Raw genomic sequence first — 19,343 nt, 5'->3', positions numbered from 1 at the left:
TTTTTTAAATTTTTATATATTATTTTAATATAATTAAATAAATTTATTATAATATAATTATTTTATTTTATAAAAAATTTAAAAATATATAAAACTAATAAATTTTTTAAAAAACTTTTTAAATCTCGATATAAAATTTAAATTTGATATATATTTAATAATCAAATTTAATCTAAATAAAATAAAATAAAAATTAATTCAATTTAAATTAAATATTATAATTTCAAATCAAATTTTAACTTTTTCCATCCTACTATCAAACCATTTGATTGTTCCTCTCGTATAAGAAATAGGTGGCTGAGCAGGGAATTGGCGTGAGCCAAAGGTACATGTAAGTGTAGCGGATGCTTGAAAGCTTTTGAACTTTCCGAAGGCGGTGTCAAATCAACGGTACGATTCGCGATTAGCTTTTGTAATTGTATCTTTTAGGTGGGGACCAACACACGTTGACGATTCTTTGCTTTTTTCGTTTTTCCTCTGTTTCCCACTGTATATGTTGATCTTTAAATTATAAATTATTTATTAAGAAGTATAAAAAGCAAATACCTTACTTTCTTTTGTAAATAATTTATTATTTTATGTATTACATATAAATTTTTTATATTTTATAAATTAAATTATTAATATAAATTTTTATATAAATTAATGTAATTAATTAAATTTGTAAATTTTTATTAAATTATAAAATTGAATGAATGAATTTAAATAATTCAAATTTTATTTTAAATCCATCTTAAATTAAAAAAATAAAATTAATCAAATTCAAATTTAGCTTTGAATTACTAATTTAGAGTCAAGCATCGCATAATACTTATTGACTTAGATTCGATTATTTTCTTTACTCTTACTCAAAAAATAAGATTCAAGTTATTTTCATGATAAAAAAATAATAATATTTGAATATAGCTTAGGAAATTTTAAGTATTTCATATTTTTTAAGATTATATTAATTATTTTTATTTTTATTTAAGTTCAACAATGTTATTTTAGGATTATTTAAAATAATTTTCATTGATATAATTCTTGCTCTCTAAGATTAACGTAAAATTTCAAGAACTATTATGAAGAATTATTATTGTCTGAATTTTTTCTATGAATAGACGCTAGCCCTGGTCCGGGTGCACCAATAGTGGACCATAGCTCCACATATGATAAAAATTAGGGATCGGGACCCGCCCAATCAGGACGTGGGTCAGATCTCAGTAGCCCAATCAGGCCTCATCAGTAGCCTTAGATAGGCCCTAGAGGCTAGAATCCTGCTCTTTCAAAACCCCCATTCCCTCCCTTCTTTTCCCGCTTTCTCTCGCTCCTTTAAAAATCAACCCTGATCTCCCAAACCGCCAAACCCTATCCTCCATTTTCGCTGTCGTTTAACCCTTGGCTTCTAACCATGAATCGGAGAACCCGTTCCTTTGCCAGGCATTCCCTGACTCGATCTGAACCCTTCCTAAGATACATCAAACCCGGGGCCCTAGCTCGGCTCAGGGATTCACGAATCAGCGCTAGAACCCACCGAGCCAGTTCCGTCTTTCAGATCTCTCCGTCATCTCCGCCGTATAACGGCGTTCAACCGTTATCTGCAACCATCGATGGCTTTCCTTGCTTCGCGGCGACGGGGAGGGTCTACGGCGCCAGGTGTCTCCAGAGGAAGAAGCTATTCGCGGCCAAAGGAATGCTGTTTCTGAATTCAACACAGTCAGCTTTAGATTTGCCCGATCCGGTTGTGGATTTGTTAACTACTGAATGAAACTAGTTTAATCTGTGAATTTGAGCTCTTTCCCCCTTTTTAGCCCTAGTTTGTAGATTTGTTTACTCTACTTTTGCTTAATTGAACAAAAAAAATAAAAGAAATTAATAATAGTTGCAATCAATTCTCAGTTTTCCCTTCTGATTCTGTTAATTGCAATTGTAGACAGTTTTATGATCTTCTTTTAGGAAATTAAATCTTAGTTGATGCTTTAATTGATTAATGAAAAATGAAAGATCTGTTTGGTAAGTGTTTGATGGATTGGGTAATCAAATTTATTACTAGTCTCTTTAATTATGTTAGTTTTCATTAGGGTTTGAATCATGTAAATCTGTAATTCTTTAGCCGCATTTGTGCTTGTCTTAAGCTCTCCATTAATGCTTTCATTAGCTACATTGTTATGTAAACATACTTAGTGTTATGGTTTTAGAGAGGAGTCATGAATTGCACATGGGTTGTGTATTAGAGTTAGTTTTGGAATATAAGTGTTTACATTACTTTCAACTTGTGAAGTGCAACAAAACCATGAGACCCAACATGGTCAAAGAGGATAATAGCACACAAGTTGACGTGGGTTTACACTACCTTTAACTTGTGAACCATGAGACCTAGCAAGATCAAAGTGGACAATATTTTATAAGTTAATCTTAGAATATAAGCGTTTACATTATCTTTAACTCGAGAACCATAAGACCCAACATGATCAAAGCGAAGAATATTTCATAAGTTGGTATACACTCATGACACTTAGATTGATTTGCCTAAAGATCTTTATAAAATGCAGGTCGAGTAGTTTATTGAATTGAGGCGGAGATGCTCAGAGAGTCATCCAGGTTCTTATTAGCTCAGCTGTTTAAACTGTCTTTTATATTCAGAATTGTAGTTATGTGCTTGGCTTGATAGGTGGATTGCTACTAAAACTGCAGATCATTGGCATACAAGAATTGTTAATCAGAGCTTTGTTCTTGTTTATTTTCTGAACAAGTTTGCTTTAGTTTAGAAACCTGGAGTTTAAGCTCCAGAGCAAGATGAACACAAGTTGAAGGATCTTGCCTATGTTCATTTAGATAAGTATTCTCATGGGGTTTTGAAATGATTCTTTATCAAGTTTCTCCTAGTACACTCTCAGCTAGGCAATGGTTTTCCTATGATCATTTTATTTAATCCTTTTAAGTCCAGTGGATGTGCCATAAAACAGGGAAGTAGGATCAGTAGCCCTTCCCCTTCCCTAAAGAATGGATTTGCTAATTCATTTGCTTTTTCTATTATTTTTCAGGTTTCAAGGTTAAGTGTCCTTTCGGGGGCCTCGTTGCAGATATTTTCTAAGCGCCATTAATGCTTGATAACTAGTTTGTCATCCGTAATATTAAAATGGATTGGCAATGTTTCTAAGAGGAAAGTCATCATCTGATTCTTGCTGACCCAAGTTTAGTCTGGGTTGGCAGGCAGGTTTGTCAGCTATGCTTGGTTCTTAAGTTTGATTCTAATCTCTATTATTTCTAATATGGATACAACAAAACCAAGAGTTTTTCATTTTCTATGAGAAAGTTACACGCATAAAGCTCTTCTATCCACATTTTTGAGCAAGCCTGGAATCCTTAATTTTTTAATGAACAAGTTGTTAAGGTAAAGGGTTTATTTGGATGGATGGTGATGTTGTTTTTGATGAGATTAAAACAATAGTAGTGATGAAATTAAGTCTTGTAGAGATGAGATGAAGCAAATGTAATGATGACGATGGTATTTTTTATTTTTACGGTAAGATAATTAATTGCTCAAAGATTCAATTGTTCATTGAACATTTTCCTTTTCTATTCATAGATTAGAGGATAAACGAAGATTAAATTTGATAATATAAAATATAATATAGTGACATGATAAGAATATAATATCAAAATAAAATATAAAAATAACATTACTTAAAATTTTAATAATAATTATGAGTTTAATAAAATTAAAAATATATATTTTATATTTTTATATAAAATATAATATAAATATATAAATTTTAATATTTTATATTACATAAATACACAAATTATCAAATTTATTAAAGATAATTGCATGAGGGGATGCTATCCAAAAGCACCTCATGGTGCAGTTAGCTTAAAAAAGAGGATGGATTTTACCGCACTGGAAATGCTGCACAATCCAATCGAACCCCAAAATAAAATGCATACTTCTACTTGTTTTACTTTTTCTCATAACTTGAATAATCAGATTTGGTTAGCTTTCTCAATCTCCAAACATGTGCTGCAGCTGCAACATCAACTGGCATAATCTGCTCCTTCTCCTTGAGTTGATTCGCACTGTTTAAGTCCTACGCCAGGAAACACAGTGAAATGTCTTTGGGATTTTCAACCAGCGCATTAGCCTAAGCCCAAGCCCAAGCTTAACGGGCCTTTCATTCAGAGAAGCAGCAAGCGACACCGTTTTAGGCGATCAATAATTTCAATATATATCTCCAATAATAAAAAGATCAAAATTATCATAGTTTGGTCTGCCAAGCAAAACGTCGCCGTCGCACTAATCAATAGCCGATAGGCAATATCCTCTCGCCTTTGTCCTTAAAACGCAGACGACAGTGCGTGCTGCGTAGTAAGGAAGCGAAGAAGCAATCAAGTTTACAATGGAGCCTAAAACCAAGTACGATCGCCAGCTCAGGTGAACCTCTCAACTGTATACAATTTTCTCAAACAAAAAAAAAAGTATAACAGAATTCAAGCTTTAATAAAATGGCAGGATCTGGGGTGAGCAAGGGCAAGCAGCTCTGGAGAAAGCGAGCATATGTTTACTAAATTGTGGGCCAACTGGTTCTGAGACACTGAAGAATCTTGTTCTTGGTGGTGTTGGAAGCATTACTATTGTCGATGGATCTAAGGTTGAATTGGGTGACCTTGGAAACAATTTTATGGGTAAGTTTTAAAATCTTTCCCCTTTTATTTTTTCCCATTTGTTGATCTTCATTTTTTTTAATAATATTGTATTGTTTTTTTGGATTAGTGGATGAGTCAAGTCTTGGTCAGTCAAAGGCCAAGTGTGTTTGTTCATTCCTCCAGGAGCTAAATGATGCTGTTAAAGCTAAATTTATTGAAGAGTATCCTCAGGCTTTGATAGACACCAACACATCTTTCTTTTCTCAATTTACCGTGGTTGTAGCCACTCAGGTATCCAATCGTCCCATTCCTTAACTACTTACTTTCAGCAATGAGCTTAACTGTTAAGTTTAATTTTTACACCGTTAAAAGTTCTGGTTTTATTGATGGCTATATGTGCAAAGACCATTTGGAATAGATTTATTCATAAGGGAGCTTCTATTTTCACCCCAAAAAATGCTCTCACACTCCATTATTAATTACACTATTACTGCTATCACCTTCCCTTTTTGACACTGGGAATCTTAGGATACCTCAGGAATTAGATATTGTGAACCAAACTAAGGAATCAAATTACGAAAAGCAAGATTCCGGCCATTAATCTAACTCTCCCCTGAACCAAACGCCCCCTAAATCTCATTTCCCCTAGACACCCTCACACCCCTCTCACACCATTTCCCTCTCAAAAACTGATTCACCCTAATCTCTCAAGCTATAAACCCCAAAAATCAATCTAAAATCACTAATTTTTGAAGTTAATCAAGTCACCAAGCTTCAATTTTTAATTTTTGCCTTTGATTTTGTTTGATTTTGGTTACTTTGTCTTTGATTTCGTAAAATTTTGGTTAAATCTTGTGTGTGAAATCGTAGGCTCCGGATTTATGTTTTCGGAAGCTTTTAAAAGCTTTCGGATTTGCGTTTTTGGAAGCTTGTAAAAGTACATGGAAATGCAAATCTGGAAACTTTTAAAAGCTACAGGAAGATTTTATTAAATACAAATAAAGCTACCAGAAATGCAAACCCGAAAAGCCTCCGGAAATGCAAATCGGGAAACTTTTAAAAGCTTCCAGAAATGAAAATCCAAAAACTTTAAGAGAAGGAGTAGAAATGAGTGTACAAAGGGCTGAAAGGTAATTTTTCAAAGGTTAATTAAATAATTTCATTTTAGGGATATTTTTGTAATAAAAAAATTGGGGTGTAAAGAGCATTTCTTGGGGTGCAAATAGAAGCTCCTTATTCGTTATTTTGCATTGCTTTGTTTCTTAAAAGAATCATGTGATTCTTTCCTTTTTTATCTTATGATCATTCCTTTTAACTATGGTGTTTCAGCTGGTGGAAGAGTCTATGGTGAAGCTTGATAGAATATGTAGACAGGCAAATGTGATGTTGATTTTTGCTCGCTCCTATGGCCTAACAGGTTTAGTTCGGATCAGTGTGAAGGTAACATGCTATAGTTTACATTGTTTGGACTTTCATCCCATATGTAGGTAGTTTTCTCACCATGGAGGCATGGACATCTCTTAAATATAGCTTGATATCAGCAGGGAAAAATCTGGAATTTCAATTGAATTTTATGTAGGCCTGGAGGAAATGAATGGTTATTGATTTTTTTTTTAGAATTTAGCATTTTAGACAACAAATGAAGGAAAAAGGTCTTAAAATAATGTTCAAGTGTTTCTTGTGCAGGAACACACTGTGATTGAGTCAAAGCCTGATCATTTTCTAGATGACCTTCGGTTGAATAACCCATGGCCTGAGTTGAGAGGGTACTGATTTTTTATTTTCCTTTTTGTTTCAATTAACATTCTATGCTGATTTCTTTCTCAATGCATGGTTTTACATTTCTATTTGCTATTGGCTTGCACTATAATGGATTTGTGATGTCAGTTTAACTGCTAAAACATCCTTGAGGTTACATAGAAGATCCATTATATTTTGTATTTTGAGATGCCAAAATTCAACTCCCTAAAACCATTTACTCACCCACCTTATGGTTGGCGGTCAATTTTATTGTACTTAACTTGTTGATGTGTTAAGTATATATTTTCCATAATACTAGGATGAAACTATACCTTTGCTATTTCCTCAAGGAATTTTTGTAATTTATTCAATAATTTTTTTTTCTCACTGTTTTTACCTCTGATTTTCTCTTACAAAATATTTAAGTATTTTTTGAAGTCTAAGCTTATATCATTTGTTTTCCTCAATTAGAGTTCTGACTGGCATTTACATATAATAGGTTTGCAGAAGCTATTGACCTAAATGTGCAAGACCCTGTTGCTCATAAACACATACCATATGTTGTCATCCTCGTGAAGATGGCAGATGAGTGGATAAAAAGCCATGGAGGTGCTCTTCCATCAACCAGGGAAGAGAAAAGAGAGTTCAAGGTTTACAAATTTCTGCATATTTTATCTGTTAGATTTTGTTTCTTCTGATTTATGTCAGTGAGAGAGTTTTATTTCATGGACATTTTAGGAACTTCTCAAAGCCAGGATGATTGCAATGGATGAAGATAACTATAAAGAAGCTATTGATGCCTCCTTTAAAGTGTTTGCTCTGCGAGGAATTAGTAAGTTTTTCTTAGCAGAAGCATGGATTAAAATTTTTGGAGGGTTAAATTATATCTATAGATACTTCTTTGTCTCATCTGGAAATAGAATGAAAAACTTAGTTTGTTTATAGAAGGATCCATGACTCTACAGCCTTGAACCAAGTAATCCAGCTAACTGCCCCACGGCAATACTTTTTGGCTGGGATTGAATTTGGTTTTGGTCTCATACATTAGGTTTACGAGGCAACAGATTTGAGGCACCTTGCTCTTTGTTCATATTAATAAATTACTTCCAACTAAATTTTCGGCAAAGAACTTATTGATGTGAAAAGAATTGAGTGGGGAAAGTATCCTTTTTATGATTTGATACTTTTTACTTTTCTTGATGAAGCTTCTATGTGGAATTGTCATGCAGTATGCTTAAAATTCATTATTAGTTGGTTTTCTGTGTTGAGTTGGTATTAGCTGCGAATATCAAACTATACTTTGGTGGCTAACCCCCTCCCCCCTTCTTTTTTTTCTAATCTCAGGTTCAGATTTGCAGCGGATAATTAATGATAGCTGTGCTGAAGTTGATTCTAGTTCTTCTAACTTTTGGGTGATGGTAGCAGCTTTGAAGGTTGGATTTAAAAGTTAACTTGCACTCGCAATAAGCTCAATTAATTATTTAACTCATGCATTCTACTGTGACTGAAATGAAATTGCTCACAATGGCACTCATATCTTTTTTCTTATAATGAACGCTCATCAGTTTATACGTGTATAGAATGACTTATTGCTTAAGTTGTAAGCCCTAGGGGCTTTCTGAAAATAATCCCGGATGGTGGCTAATGTGAGCTTCTCATTTTCTAACCAGTGAAGATTATTTCCGTAGCTGATTTGTTTCTCAGAACTATCTCTCTTTCTGCAAATATTGCTGGGAAAATTTTAGACATAATTTCAGTTTGCAATTTCATCTCAATAATTTAAATTAAGAATTGTCATCTTTTAATTGTCTGATTGCTTCATTTAAGTGGCACCATCTACGGGAAGTGTCTCGTGCATGGCTGCTAGTGGAGAGTAAAAAGAGTTGTGTGATTTTGGGTTGCGTTTTGGTGGCATGATATTTTCATTATTTATGTCATGCAACTACCTAAGATTATTGGTGATATAGGTTAAACCTGCATTTTCCATGCTACATTCTTGGTGATATTACTTTGGCGATTTACCATTTCTTAAAGATTATTGAATAGTTAATCAATGTCCATCCCACTATAAATTCTTATGATTGCCCTTGAACCTAAATTTATTCAAGCTCCTTTAAGTTTCTCGTGATCGAATTTAGTTCTCACAATTATGCACTTATGCAGGAGTTCATTGCAAATGAAGGTGGTGGGGAGGTACCTCTTGAGGGGTCGATTCCAGATATGACATCTTCAACTGAGTTAGTGATCGTTCCCTACAAAATTTCTAGATATTTCTTTATTCTCTAAAATCGAGGATAACTGCTCCATCAATTCTCTTGTTCAGGCATTATGTAAACTTGCAGAAGATCTATCAGGCTAAGTCTGAGGCTGATTTTCAGGTCATTGAACAACGAGCTAGGGATATTCTAAAGAAAATTGGCAGAGATCCACATAGTATTCCAAAGGCAACGATAAAAAGTTTCTGTAAAAATGCAAGAAAACTCAAAGTAAGTGTGTTAAATTGCATCTGTTTACTATTTTATGGTTCAATCTACTTCATTATCCTCATTGATATGAGAAGCACTCTGATGGTATGAATATCATCATTCATCACGATTCTGACTAAGGTATGTAAACTGTTTGGGGCCTATAATATACCCCAAAGTATCATTCTCTGGAAGACCTTGGTGGATCTCTATTGTAATTTGGTTTTCTTGGCCAATATTGTATTTTGTTGAATGCATTTTGTTAAATAATCTTGTTTTATTCTTACTAGCATAAAGATCAGTTGCTGTTCTGGGATTATTTTGATCATTTATTTTCTGTTAATTTGGTTCGTTCTGCCATTAAATTTTATTATCAGCATCCCACATGTATGAATCTCTATGTTTATGTTGGGCAATATGTTACTGATGTATCATCCTATTGATGGTTCCCAAGAGATCACAATGAGGCATACCTCTTGTGGGAGAAACCCTCAGCCTACTGAGCGTACATGGGCAAAATCTCAGAAGCACAAACCAATGGCTGATATCCTGTTTTGATTATGTAGAAAAAGTTTGCATTCATCTATTGCTTTATGACTTAGTGCCCATCAACAAGGCATTCTGATCATTACTTTGTAGGTTTGCAGGTATCACCTCATTGAGGATGAGTATAATAATCCTTCCCTTGCTGAGCTGCAGAAGTATTTAACTGATGAAGATTACAGGTGCAGTGACTTAAATTTTGAGGCTTCCAAATGTCAAAATTATGTGCATCTTCCAATCTCCACTCTCTTCCTTTTGCAGAATATTAATATAGTATAATGTTCTTGGATCAGTTTTGGACCAAATGCATTGTCTTATATATATGAAACTTTTCTTTTATATGAGTGACAGGTTAACACTAAATCTGAAGATTCTATCCATCATATAAAATGCTTAACTAAGTGAATTTGCCTGATCTTCTGTGTAATATTGTGGTGACAAAGTTGGTCCTTAATTTACGATTGTGTTTAATATATTATGATTGATTTTTCATTTGCAAAATTATGGTTTTGTTTCACAATTTGAATCTTGATGATATATCTTGCTTACAACCTATGGCCTTGTGCTTATATGTTGCAGTATTGCTGTGGGATTCTATATTCTTCTAAGAGCTGTTGACTGCTGTGCTGCAAATTTCAACAGTTTTCCTGGGCAGTTTGACGGGTAAACTTACTCATCTTAATTTTTCTTTCGTTTGGTCTTGCAACATGAGCTTTGCATGCCAACTAAGTATTTATTGTTTTGCAGTGGAATGGATGAGGATATATCTCGGTTAAAAAGTACAGCTGTTAGCCTACTTAACGATTTGGGTTGCAATGGCTTAACATTGACGGAGGACCTTATAAACGAAATGTGCCGATTTGGTGCTGCAGAGCTCCATGCAGTTGCTGCCTTCATTGGAGGAATTGCATCACAAGAGGTGATCAAGGTATAGCATTTTAGTCTTTTTGTCTGCTATGTGTTTCAAATTCATGCTTCCATGGTCCACATGGAGGCAGACATTGGAAAATGATCTTACATAGTTCAAGTTAGTTGTTACTCACAACAAGTGCCCTAAATGGCAAATGTTGTATGTGCTGCAGCTTATAACAAAACAGTTTGTTCCCATGTCTGGCACTTACATATTCAATGGCATTGATCACAAGTCTCAGTTGTTGACTCTGTATTAAATCCTCAAGTTGGCCATTGATTAAAGTAAAGGGTATGTTTCCTCTCATCTGGTTCGACTACTTTGTGCCATGTCCATTTCAAGTGAAGACATGTTTAACTTCTGGATTTGTCGTGAGATGGGCTGTGGTCAATCATTTGCAGGTATTTATAAAAGAATTTTGGTATTGAGGCATGGTTTGTAGAGACTTAATGACACTACAGTTCATGTAACTTGATTCGAATCTAGTAGGGGAGAGAAACAAAGAAATTAGGATAACCGACGAGTACTTGGATCTCAACAGTTAATTTATTAAACAAAGTTATAGCAATGTTAATGTTGGCTTTGTTTGTTCTTTTCCCCATACCTCTGTTATTTTTCAATTTATTTTCAATTGGATTGTGTTTCATGGTAGTGATTTTTTGGTACAAAAGAAGCTTCAATATAAAAATAAACTATAAGGATAGGAATAAGAATTAAAAGTGTTAAATTTAAATTTTAGATCTGCTGATGCTATATGTTACATTCAAAAAATAGTTGCGGGAAATGATTATACGAATCGATTAAATTAAAATTTTTATTTTTATTTAAGAGAGATTATTATTTTAAACATTTGTTCAATTTGATTTTTAAAATACGATAGGACATAAATAAAATAAAAAAATAAATCACAAAAGTGATAACTTAAAATTTTAATAACAATTATATATAACTTTAATAAAATTAAAATTATATTTTATATTTTTGTATTAATATAATTATAATATATAATTTTAATATTCAACATAATATAAATATATAAATTTTAATATTTTACGTAATATAAATATATAAATCGTTACATTTTAATTTAAAATAACAATATATATGGACTTGCAAGTACAAATCACAAGCAAAATCAATCACGTGCATGGTTTAGTTTTAGGGAGAAAAATTGTCAGGGATCAATCCTCAAAAATGGGGACAGACAAACAAACAGGATCCATTAACAAAGGATCTTCTGAATTAAAGTTCTTGAGCGGTTGAATCAATACAAAAGGGCTGGAGCTGTAGTGCCACTGCCATGTAACGCCAATAGTTGAAAACTGCATGTCTTCTGGTTTTCATTCCCATCATTTTGCTTAAAATTACAAACCTCCATCAGCACCTTTCTTGGCAGGCTTGTACACACTGAACTCACCAAATTCTCTTCTCCCACTGGCAAAACAGCTCCCAAAGTTAAATCCTTGGACAAACAAAGAAAAGAAAAAGGAAAGGAAATAAATACATAAACAAATGAAACAAGTCATTAATTAGTACTTCAATATATGGTCAAGTCACAGTGTTTTTTCTTTTTTTCTTTTTTGGTTAACAGTTAATATCGACGACAAAGCTTTTAAGGAACAGAACTGATTAGCAAACTCTTTTGTGATTCTGAAAATTCTAGGTTCTAGCAGGCTTGCTATTAATTTCTCTCTTGTCAGCCTTATATTTATCAAGGAGTAAAAGCTGTAGCCAACAAATATTACTGTCCTTCCTCAGATGTGATTATTATTCTTCGGAACACTTCCCACCCTCTGAAATTCCCTCTAGATCAATCAAATCCTCATTGGATTAGGTTTCCTACTTACCATATCTTCCTACATTCTCCAATGTTATACATATCACTCCTTTCCATAGGAACTTTCTATCAATCACACAAACATGACAGTAGAGAGGCATACCTGTGCATTACATCCCAGCCAGCAGGTAAGAATCGAGGATGAACAGCTTCAACAAAAACTTGCCTCCATCGCTGACAAAATTGACGAATGCCTTCCTCTCCATATTCATTTAATATACGATCCACAACTTGTTTTCCATGGGGTCCATGTCCTAGTAAAGATAATTTTGAATTATGTTTAAGTGGGATGTTTCCATCATATCTGGTACAAGATGAGTCTACTAATTCATTTGGGGTGCTTCTCTCAGAGTTATCATTAGCATCAACTGCACACATACTTTTATTCTCACAAATTTCACTGCTATGTGAATTCATATCATCGTAAGCTGTAGTTGAAGTTGTTGCCACTTCAAAATTAGAAGATGTTATAGGATTGTTTGTATCATCAGCATCTGTTACCATAGAAAAATCCATTTCGTCCTTTGTTCCCAGTGCTTCTTTTAATGTATCAACTTTTGTTGATTGAGAAACATCTGCAGTAAAATCTGAAACATCAGGATTATCAACTTTTGATGGATCTGAGGTGGTAGATATGATCTTTGTCACATTATTACTTTCTTCTTCTATAACTGGAAGGATCCTCATAGGCTGTTTTAAAGATAAGCCTTTCTTCTTCTCCAGTCTTCTTCGCTCATGAGGACTCATGCCCGCTACCAAGGCTCTTTCTAAATCTTCCTTGGAGATCTCCCGTCCCCCATAGTATCTCATAACAATCTGCAAATGCAACACGAAGAAGGAAAATGAACCTATTTGTTTAAAGAGTCCTATGAAATGTAAGGCCAAGATGCTACAGCAAAGCCGTACACCTGTTTATGATTGACAATAAATATTATGCTGATGGAGAGAAAAAAAATGAAGTTTTAAATGTATAGAAGGGAATAAAAGAAGCAGTAGCCAAAGTGGCAAGCATTATATATGTGGCAGAATAACTACATAAAAGTTAAAATTTATTTTTATCTAAAAGAAGTTGAAACAAACATTAGCAGTGAAAGATGCAAATTGAACAGGGAGTTTGATTCTTCTAACTTAATACGTTGTACATAAAGTATAATTTTTGGATCAAACTTGAACCATCTGAATGTCTAGTTCAATAACTCCAATGTCAAATTTTTGTCAAGAATGGCTGTTTTTACCAGTCTTATGTTTAATATCTGGTAAGCTTCCAAGATTCATATAGTTTGGACAAGTTTCACAATACATTCTACTTCCAAAGTTAGCTTGACGCTCCAATCAACATGGTTTAACACTAGTACATAGCAATGAACCTTTTTGCTTTTGGCATTCACAGGCCCCTTCAGTGGCCTGAAGCAGAACAACATATTCTTTTCAAATCTTAATGCTTCATTGCGATTCATTGAAACATAATTAAAGCTCACTAAATTTTTACATGGAAAACAACTATCAAAAGATAAGCATTCATACCTGGGTCAGTTCTTCACGGCGGCTGGGTGGCATTTCAGGTCCATGTCGCAAAAGGGCCTTTGCAGCTGTTCGCAATTGTAGTGGTGAGACACCTGAATCTTCGAAGTTCATTGAATCAGATGACCCAGATATAATAGATGCTTGGTTCAAATCAATTACCTTACGGACATAAAGTGGAATTCCAAATTCTCCAGCAATTTGTTTCTTGTACTTCTCAGCAGCAGCATGAGCAACTTCATGACAGTCAACACAGAGCAAGACTATGTCATGAGAACGATGGCTTTTCAAGTGCTCGGGAAAGTGAATTCTGTAACATGAGGGAATTACTCGGTACCGCAAGTAGTGATTGCCTTCACCACAGCCAACACATATATTTTTCTTACTTTGGATATAAAAATCATTATCTTCATCCTCTGGGCGGCCTTTCGGTTCGAAAAGAAGCATTATTGCAGGAGGCTCATCATCAACAAGTTTTGCCAGATCTCGATGAAGATACCTGTAAGATAATGACATTATCTTGTCAAATTGAACATAAATTTTGTGGCTAAATGGAAGTAAGATACAGAAAAAGATGCACCAACCATTCCAGCTTCTTGTGATCACAATAACATAACAGCCGGCCATCATTTGCATAGATCCTACAATTATGATAAACTGGAGATTTGCAGGAAAATTTTTGAATGAAAAGCTCACGAGAAGCTTTCTTAGCAACTTGTTTTGGGTTTTTGAACCCATTTTGTTTGGAATCTAATCTAGTTTCATGTTTCAGGCTACAGTTCATCAATAATGCATAGTTAAATACAGACAAAGGGCAGCTCCCATTTGGACCCAGGCAATTTTGAAGAACCACGGGAAAAAATTTATCAAGATTGCCTAACTTGTCCTGGATTAGTTGATGGACATCTATCCAATGGCTGCAAACAAGAGGGGAAGGAGATGGCAGTGAAGAGCTGAAATTCGAAGAATCAATATTCAAATCAGCTTGAATTATGGTGCTATAGATATCTGCTTGAGTTGTAGGGACTTTTTTAGAGAGAGCAACAATAGCATAATCAGATAATATGTATCTTGTGCTCTCATCATGCACACGAGCCTGAAAAGAAGTAGCATGACATGTAAAGCATCAATAACTACTGTTTTCAAGAGAAACCAACCAACAAAAAAGAATACAAGAACATAATAAGTAAATGCCGAGGCCGGTTTCATTGAATGGAACACCCAAGTCAATGAATATTACATTAGAATAATCCCAGACTTGCATTGACATGAAGTGTGTTGATTCAACTATTTATTCTGCTGCCACGAGCAGAAGCATGGGGTCAAAGCTTGGTGATCAAAGTTTGAGAGATAATCCCTTGTGATTTCCGGCATAATATGATCTGAGAAGACAAACTTCTTCCTGATCATACCATATCGGAAATGAGATATTCGTAACTGATAAAGCTTAAAAAATGATAGAAAAAAGTCCTTTACTTGCATACACCAACAATAAAAATTGCTCCAGAGATAACTATTACCAAATTTACTGATCACTCTATCTTATCAACAAAGTTTGACAGGGGTCCAGAAAAATTTTGCCTTGGAGTTTCCCTAATCAATAAGGAGAATAATACCTCCAGCTTTATTGAGTATTGAAGCAATTCTTAAATTGGTAGTTTACACTAAAGTTAACACTTACCATTAAATCTCTCCATGCACACAATCTCCTAACAAGGTCCTGAAACTGGAATTAAGAACGAAGCATTAAAATATAATGTAAAATTAAGTACAAAATAATGAAGAATGCCCAATCTTTTAATGATTTCAGTGATGCAGAGAGAAATGAACCTTAGTTGCACCAGAAATAGGACCACTTCCCTGACCATTCAATTGGCGAGAAAGTATTGAAAATGCAGCAGACGCCCCAGGAAAATCTTCAACCTCTTTAGCATAGAGTTGCAAACAGATCATGTTTGATCGTCGACTAGCCTCGAGAACAAAATGGAACTTGTCATCGGGGCAGGATGAATATTCTGATACATTAATATATTTAGAATGTGGATGCTACAATAAGTAGTATATATAGGTCTTTCTAGTAGTTGTCAGTTAAAAGTTAAGGCTAAGCATAGATACCATGCGAAATATTATATGCACTCTTCCAAGATTAATCTCATGTCAAAAACCACTTGAGTGGAAAAATATTTGCCTCAATCGAAGGTCTTCAAGTGAGATCCCCTTTGACCACCACCACCATCAACCCCCCCCCCCCCCCCAACATAAAAAAAGTGACCAACACTTATTGATTGTGAATGTCCCAATTTAACAATATAGAGTGGTAATTCTTTGGATTTTGGGCATAATCATTTAATCTCTATCATTACCGATTTATGTAGAACTTTCCTATTATAATCTTTTAATTTTCCTATCCCAAACTTCTAATCCACTCTGAGACAAACAAGATAAAGGAGCCAATATCTAAATAAGCTTTGGGTAGCAAACATACCACAGTCCTGTTGTTTGAGCTCAGCCATTAAACAATTTGCAATATACAGTAGATAATGTGCATCGGTGCGAGCATACTGTACCATTTCCTCTGATAACGGACGTTGTCTCCAGTCTTCACGCTGTAATGCAATGCAGCACCAGAATAAATAAGTTTAAGATCAATGTTCTAGATAGAGAAGTTTAAAAGATGCACGATAAGATTCGTGAAAATCACTAAGCAAGTGTCAACCTCATACCTGTAATAATTTATTTGTGGCCACACCACAATAAGTTTCAAGCAAGTAGGCCAATGATTTCTGGGGCTTTGATAAAACTTCACATGCCTGTGTTAAAGAAAGAGAAATGCAAATTGAGAAGAAAACTGACGATGGCTAGTAATTAAAATGCATAAATTCTGCAACCTGCATGGATGCATTTCCGATAACTAAAATTTAACCTAGGAAAATAATTGAAGCTCACCTTTGCAGTGTCAAATAGATTGACAACATATATGTGGAAGTCTCTCTGTAACCACACAATATCACCATCAGCCCCATGGAACACCTGCATCACAATCCCAAGTTGTCCAAAACATGATCAGGATACTTTAATCTTAGTACTATCTTAGCACCAATGCACTATAAATTGAATCAACCAGTAATCAGTAAACTAGTAAGACCAATAGTAAGACCAAGAGACCAAAATTTAACTTTTCAGGAAAAAAGAGTGGTATTAACTTTGCATTAAGGAAAAAAAAATAACGTTTTATCAATGCTTCTTATCTTCTACAATAAACTAGAGATAATGATCAAGAACAAAGAAAAAACATTGGGATCCATTTTGGATAAGAAAGTGTTTCTAACATAATTGTTCCATATATAATTTAATAGCATGCATTTCATTATAAAAAAAGATTATATTTTTAAGTTTTAATTCTTTAAAATTATTATTTGCTTCAGCAATCCAATGCTCTTTTTGCCTTTTACTTTCAATAAATGAGGTCTAAACTTGAGAGTAAAATTCATACTAAAAATTTATACCTTGCAAATATTAGGATCAGCAAAAACGGGTCGAAGAATGCCTATTGCATCATGTAAAGCAATTGCATCCACCAAATAGTCTTCCTTCTCAGTAGAAATCTGCCATAAAAATAGAAAATTTAAAAGCTTAATAAAAAAATCAAAGGAAAAAAATTTAGAATTGGTTAATAGTGTTTGACCTGTATTAGAGCAGTGAAACCTAAAAACGATCGTAGGCTATGCTGCTCAGTATCAACAGCGAAAGCCCGGTGTTCACTCAAGACTTGGGCGAGTTGACTCAGTTGCGACTCGGTTTCAACCCAAACATAAGAATCATCCATTTTCGCATCAAAATCATCCATCGCAATCTTAGAAAACAGAAGCCGCGGATTCTCCATCAATGTCGTTATCTCCGATTCGTACGGATGAGTCAAACTCGAAGATTTCTCTACAACATAAATCAATCATTTAAAAAACATAAACTTGAAACTCGAAGAAGAAGTGGAAGGTTATTCACCGTTAACGGAATCCGCTTGGCGGTTGAATTGATTGAAAGGAGAGCAGGAGTTATCGGCAAAGACGCGCTTGAAACTCAGCTGTGGCTTTGATTCGGAGTGTAAATAACAGCAACTTTGAGGTCTTCTCTGTTTCCGGCGTCGCCTGTATAGTTGAGCAGTGAAGAAGATTGAGATTGCAGCAACCGATGCGATTGTCAGTAATATTTTCATCTTCTCTTTCTTGTTCTCCATTTCTGCACCTTTCTTCTATGATTTAGCCTTCGAGTTCCAGAAAAAGAGAGGGAACACTCAGCCAGTGAGAGGTTTAATGCTGGCGGCGAGCCGGCGGCTTCTTCTAACGTACGCGTGAAAGCCTGCTGGCTTGCGTGGCATATTAAACGGTGCGTTTCGAGTCACTTCTCTGGGCTGGCTGTGTAGGCCCAAGTACTTGGTCTGGTAAGCTGGCTCAATTAGTTAAAGTAAAACCGCTCTCTCTCTCTCTCTCTTGCATTTTTATTTTGTCATTTTTGCATTTACTCGTATAAAACAGATCAAACAAAATCATAAGAATTTCTGAAAAACAATGGCTCCAACATGGTTTCCATGGAAACAATGCAAAGGTAAATTGGTGTTTATAGTTGTCGTGATTGAATTCTAATCATGAAAATTAAGAGTTTTTATCCGTAAATGTTTGATTCTAATGTCAGTACTCAATAATTCAAACTTATTATAGCAGTAAAAAATAATGAACTAGAGTAAAATTTTTGTTACCCTAATCATTTACATCTGCATTTGACTGCAGTTTTATTGTCAACTTGATTCTGGTTTCTGCAATTGACCCTGGAATCATTTGTAGAAATACCGAACAATCATCTGTTGAAGGTATTGGTTACTGTAATATGAAGATTAAGTAAGGGTATTTATTTAATCAGTCCGGTTAATTTTAAATTAAATTATTTAAAATTAAATTATTTTATTTTTATTAATCGAATTGAATTTATAAATTTTGAAAATTAATCAACTGAATTTATTTGATTTGATCGGTTCGGTTAATTTTTTCGATTAATCAAATAATAAATATATTTAAGTTAAATTATATTTTAAACTATTAATTTCTCATATTTTAAATAAACTAAATAAAATCATCTAATAAAATATTTAAATACCAAAGTATTATGTTAAAAACTCTAACAATTTATGAAATTAAATAACCCATTATATTTCGATTAAAATTTTGATTAATTCGATTTTCAAATCGAATTAATTAAAAACCAAAATTCTTCTAAAATCATTTTTATTAATCAATCGAAATTAATTTGGTAATGATCAATAAATCAAATTAAATCAATTCGATCGATTAATTCAATTAAAATCGAATTATAAACATCTCCGATTAAGAGAAAGAAGATGACGTTAATAAGGTGCAACTGAAACTAAAATATTGTCGGATTTGTAAAATTTTTAGGTCAAGGAGTTGCCAATATTGCGCCATCTGTGACAATTGTGTTGAAAATTTTGATCACCACTGTCCATGGATTGGTCACAACCAAATTGCTTCAAATACACACAAATATAGCCACATAGAAAGCTGGTGTTTTGGCTAAAACCAAGTTTTTATGGTTACATATATATGTGTGTGTGTGTGTGTGTGAAAGCTAACATCAATGTGACTCAAGATGGAATCCTCTTCAGGGCCATGACATGTATTGATACTTCCATTCC

At 34.1% G+C, this 19,343-nt stretch overlaps 3 protein-coding genes across 8 annotated transcripts; 2 read left to right on the top strand and 1 right to left on the bottom strand.

Moving 5' to 3' along the window:
* The first annotated feature begins 1,298 nt into the window (after positions 1-1,298).
* On the top strand, positions 1,299-1,877 carry LOC111283121 (uncharacterized). The gene has a single exon (XM_022871536.2). The coding sequence runs from the start codon at positions 1,391-1,393 to the stop codon at positions 1,745-1,747; it is 357 nt and encodes a 118-aa protein (XP_022727271.1). The 5' UTR covers positions 1,299-1,390; the 3' UTR covers positions 1,748-1,877.
* A 2,467-nt stretch (positions 1,878-4,344) lies between these two features.
* On the top strand, positions 4,345-14,850 carry LOC111283012 (NEDD8-activating enzyme E1 regulatory subunit AXR1-like). 4 transcript variants are annotated; one of them, XR_016342076.1, is made up of 16 exons: positions 4,345-4,411; positions 4,490-4,662; positions 4,751-4,914; positions 5,953-6,063; positions 6,310-6,389; positions 6,863-7,013; positions 7,102-7,195; positions 7,708-7,796; positions 8,527-8,600; positions 8,687-8,849; positions 9,468-9,553; positions 9,951-10,034; positions 10,119-10,299; positions 10,454-10,572; positions 13,681-14,140; positions 14,412-14,850. XR_016342076.1 is itself a non-coding variant. In XM_022871361.2 (15 exons), the coding sequence occupies exons 1-14, from the start codon at positions 4,377-4,379 to the stop codon at positions 10,538-10,540; spliced, it is 1,572 nt and encodes a 523-aa protein (XP_022727096.2). In that variant the 5' UTR covers positions 4,345-4,376; the 3' UTR covers positions 10,541-10,572; positions 14,412-14,850. The 4 variants fall into 4 exon arrangements, 3 of the variants coding, with proteins under 3 accessions (XP_022727096.2, XP_022727095.2, XP_022727094.2); XM_022871361.2 differs by lacking the exon at positions 13,681-14,140; XM_022871360.2 differs by lacking the exons at positions 13,681-14,140; positions 14,412-14,850 and adding an exon at positions 10,683-10,882.
* LOC111283011 (Polynucleotidyl transferase, ribonuclease H fold protein with HRDC domain-containing protein) lies at positions 11,310-18,108 on the bottom strand. 3 transcript variants are annotated; one of them, XM_022871357.2, is made up of 13 exons: positions 17,642-17,982; positions 17,325-17,572; positions 17,146-17,244; positions 16,586-16,669; positions 16,363-16,449; positions 16,125-16,245; positions 15,470-15,654; positions 15,321-15,365; positions 14,224-14,735; positions 13,643-14,138; positions 12,775-12,934; positions 12,222-12,693; positions 11,407-11,715 (listed from the first exon to the last, which is right to left on the bottom strand). In XM_022871357.2, the coding sequence occupies exons 1-13, from the start codon at positions 17,871-17,873 to the stop codon at positions 11,646-11,648; spliced, it is 2,811 nt and encodes a 936-aa protein (XP_022727092.2). In that variant the 5' UTR covers positions 17,874-17,982; the 3' UTR covers positions 11,407-11,645. The 3 variants fall into 3 exon arrangements, with proteins under 3 accessions (XP_022727091.2, XP_022727090.2, XP_022727092.2); XM_022871356.2 differs by having other exon boundaries at positions 11,310-11,743; positions 12,222-12,934; positions 17,642-18,108; XM_022871355.2 differs by having other exon boundaries at positions 11,310-11,715; positions 12,222-12,934.
* Positions 18,109-19,343: the final 1,235 nt, after the last annotated feature.

The sequence above is a fragment of the Durio zibethinus genome, chromosome 5 (assembly GCF_047325235.1).
Source record: "Durio zibethinus cultivar Kanyao isolate XHJ-2024 chromosome 5, ASM4732523v1, whole genome shotgun sequence".
Lineage (NCBI taxonomy): Eukaryota > Viridiplantae > Streptophyta > Magnoliopsida > Malvales > Malvaceae > Durio > Durio zibethinus.
Note: the sequence above shows the minus strand (reverse complement) of the source record. Positions and strands in the feature narration are given on the sequence as shown.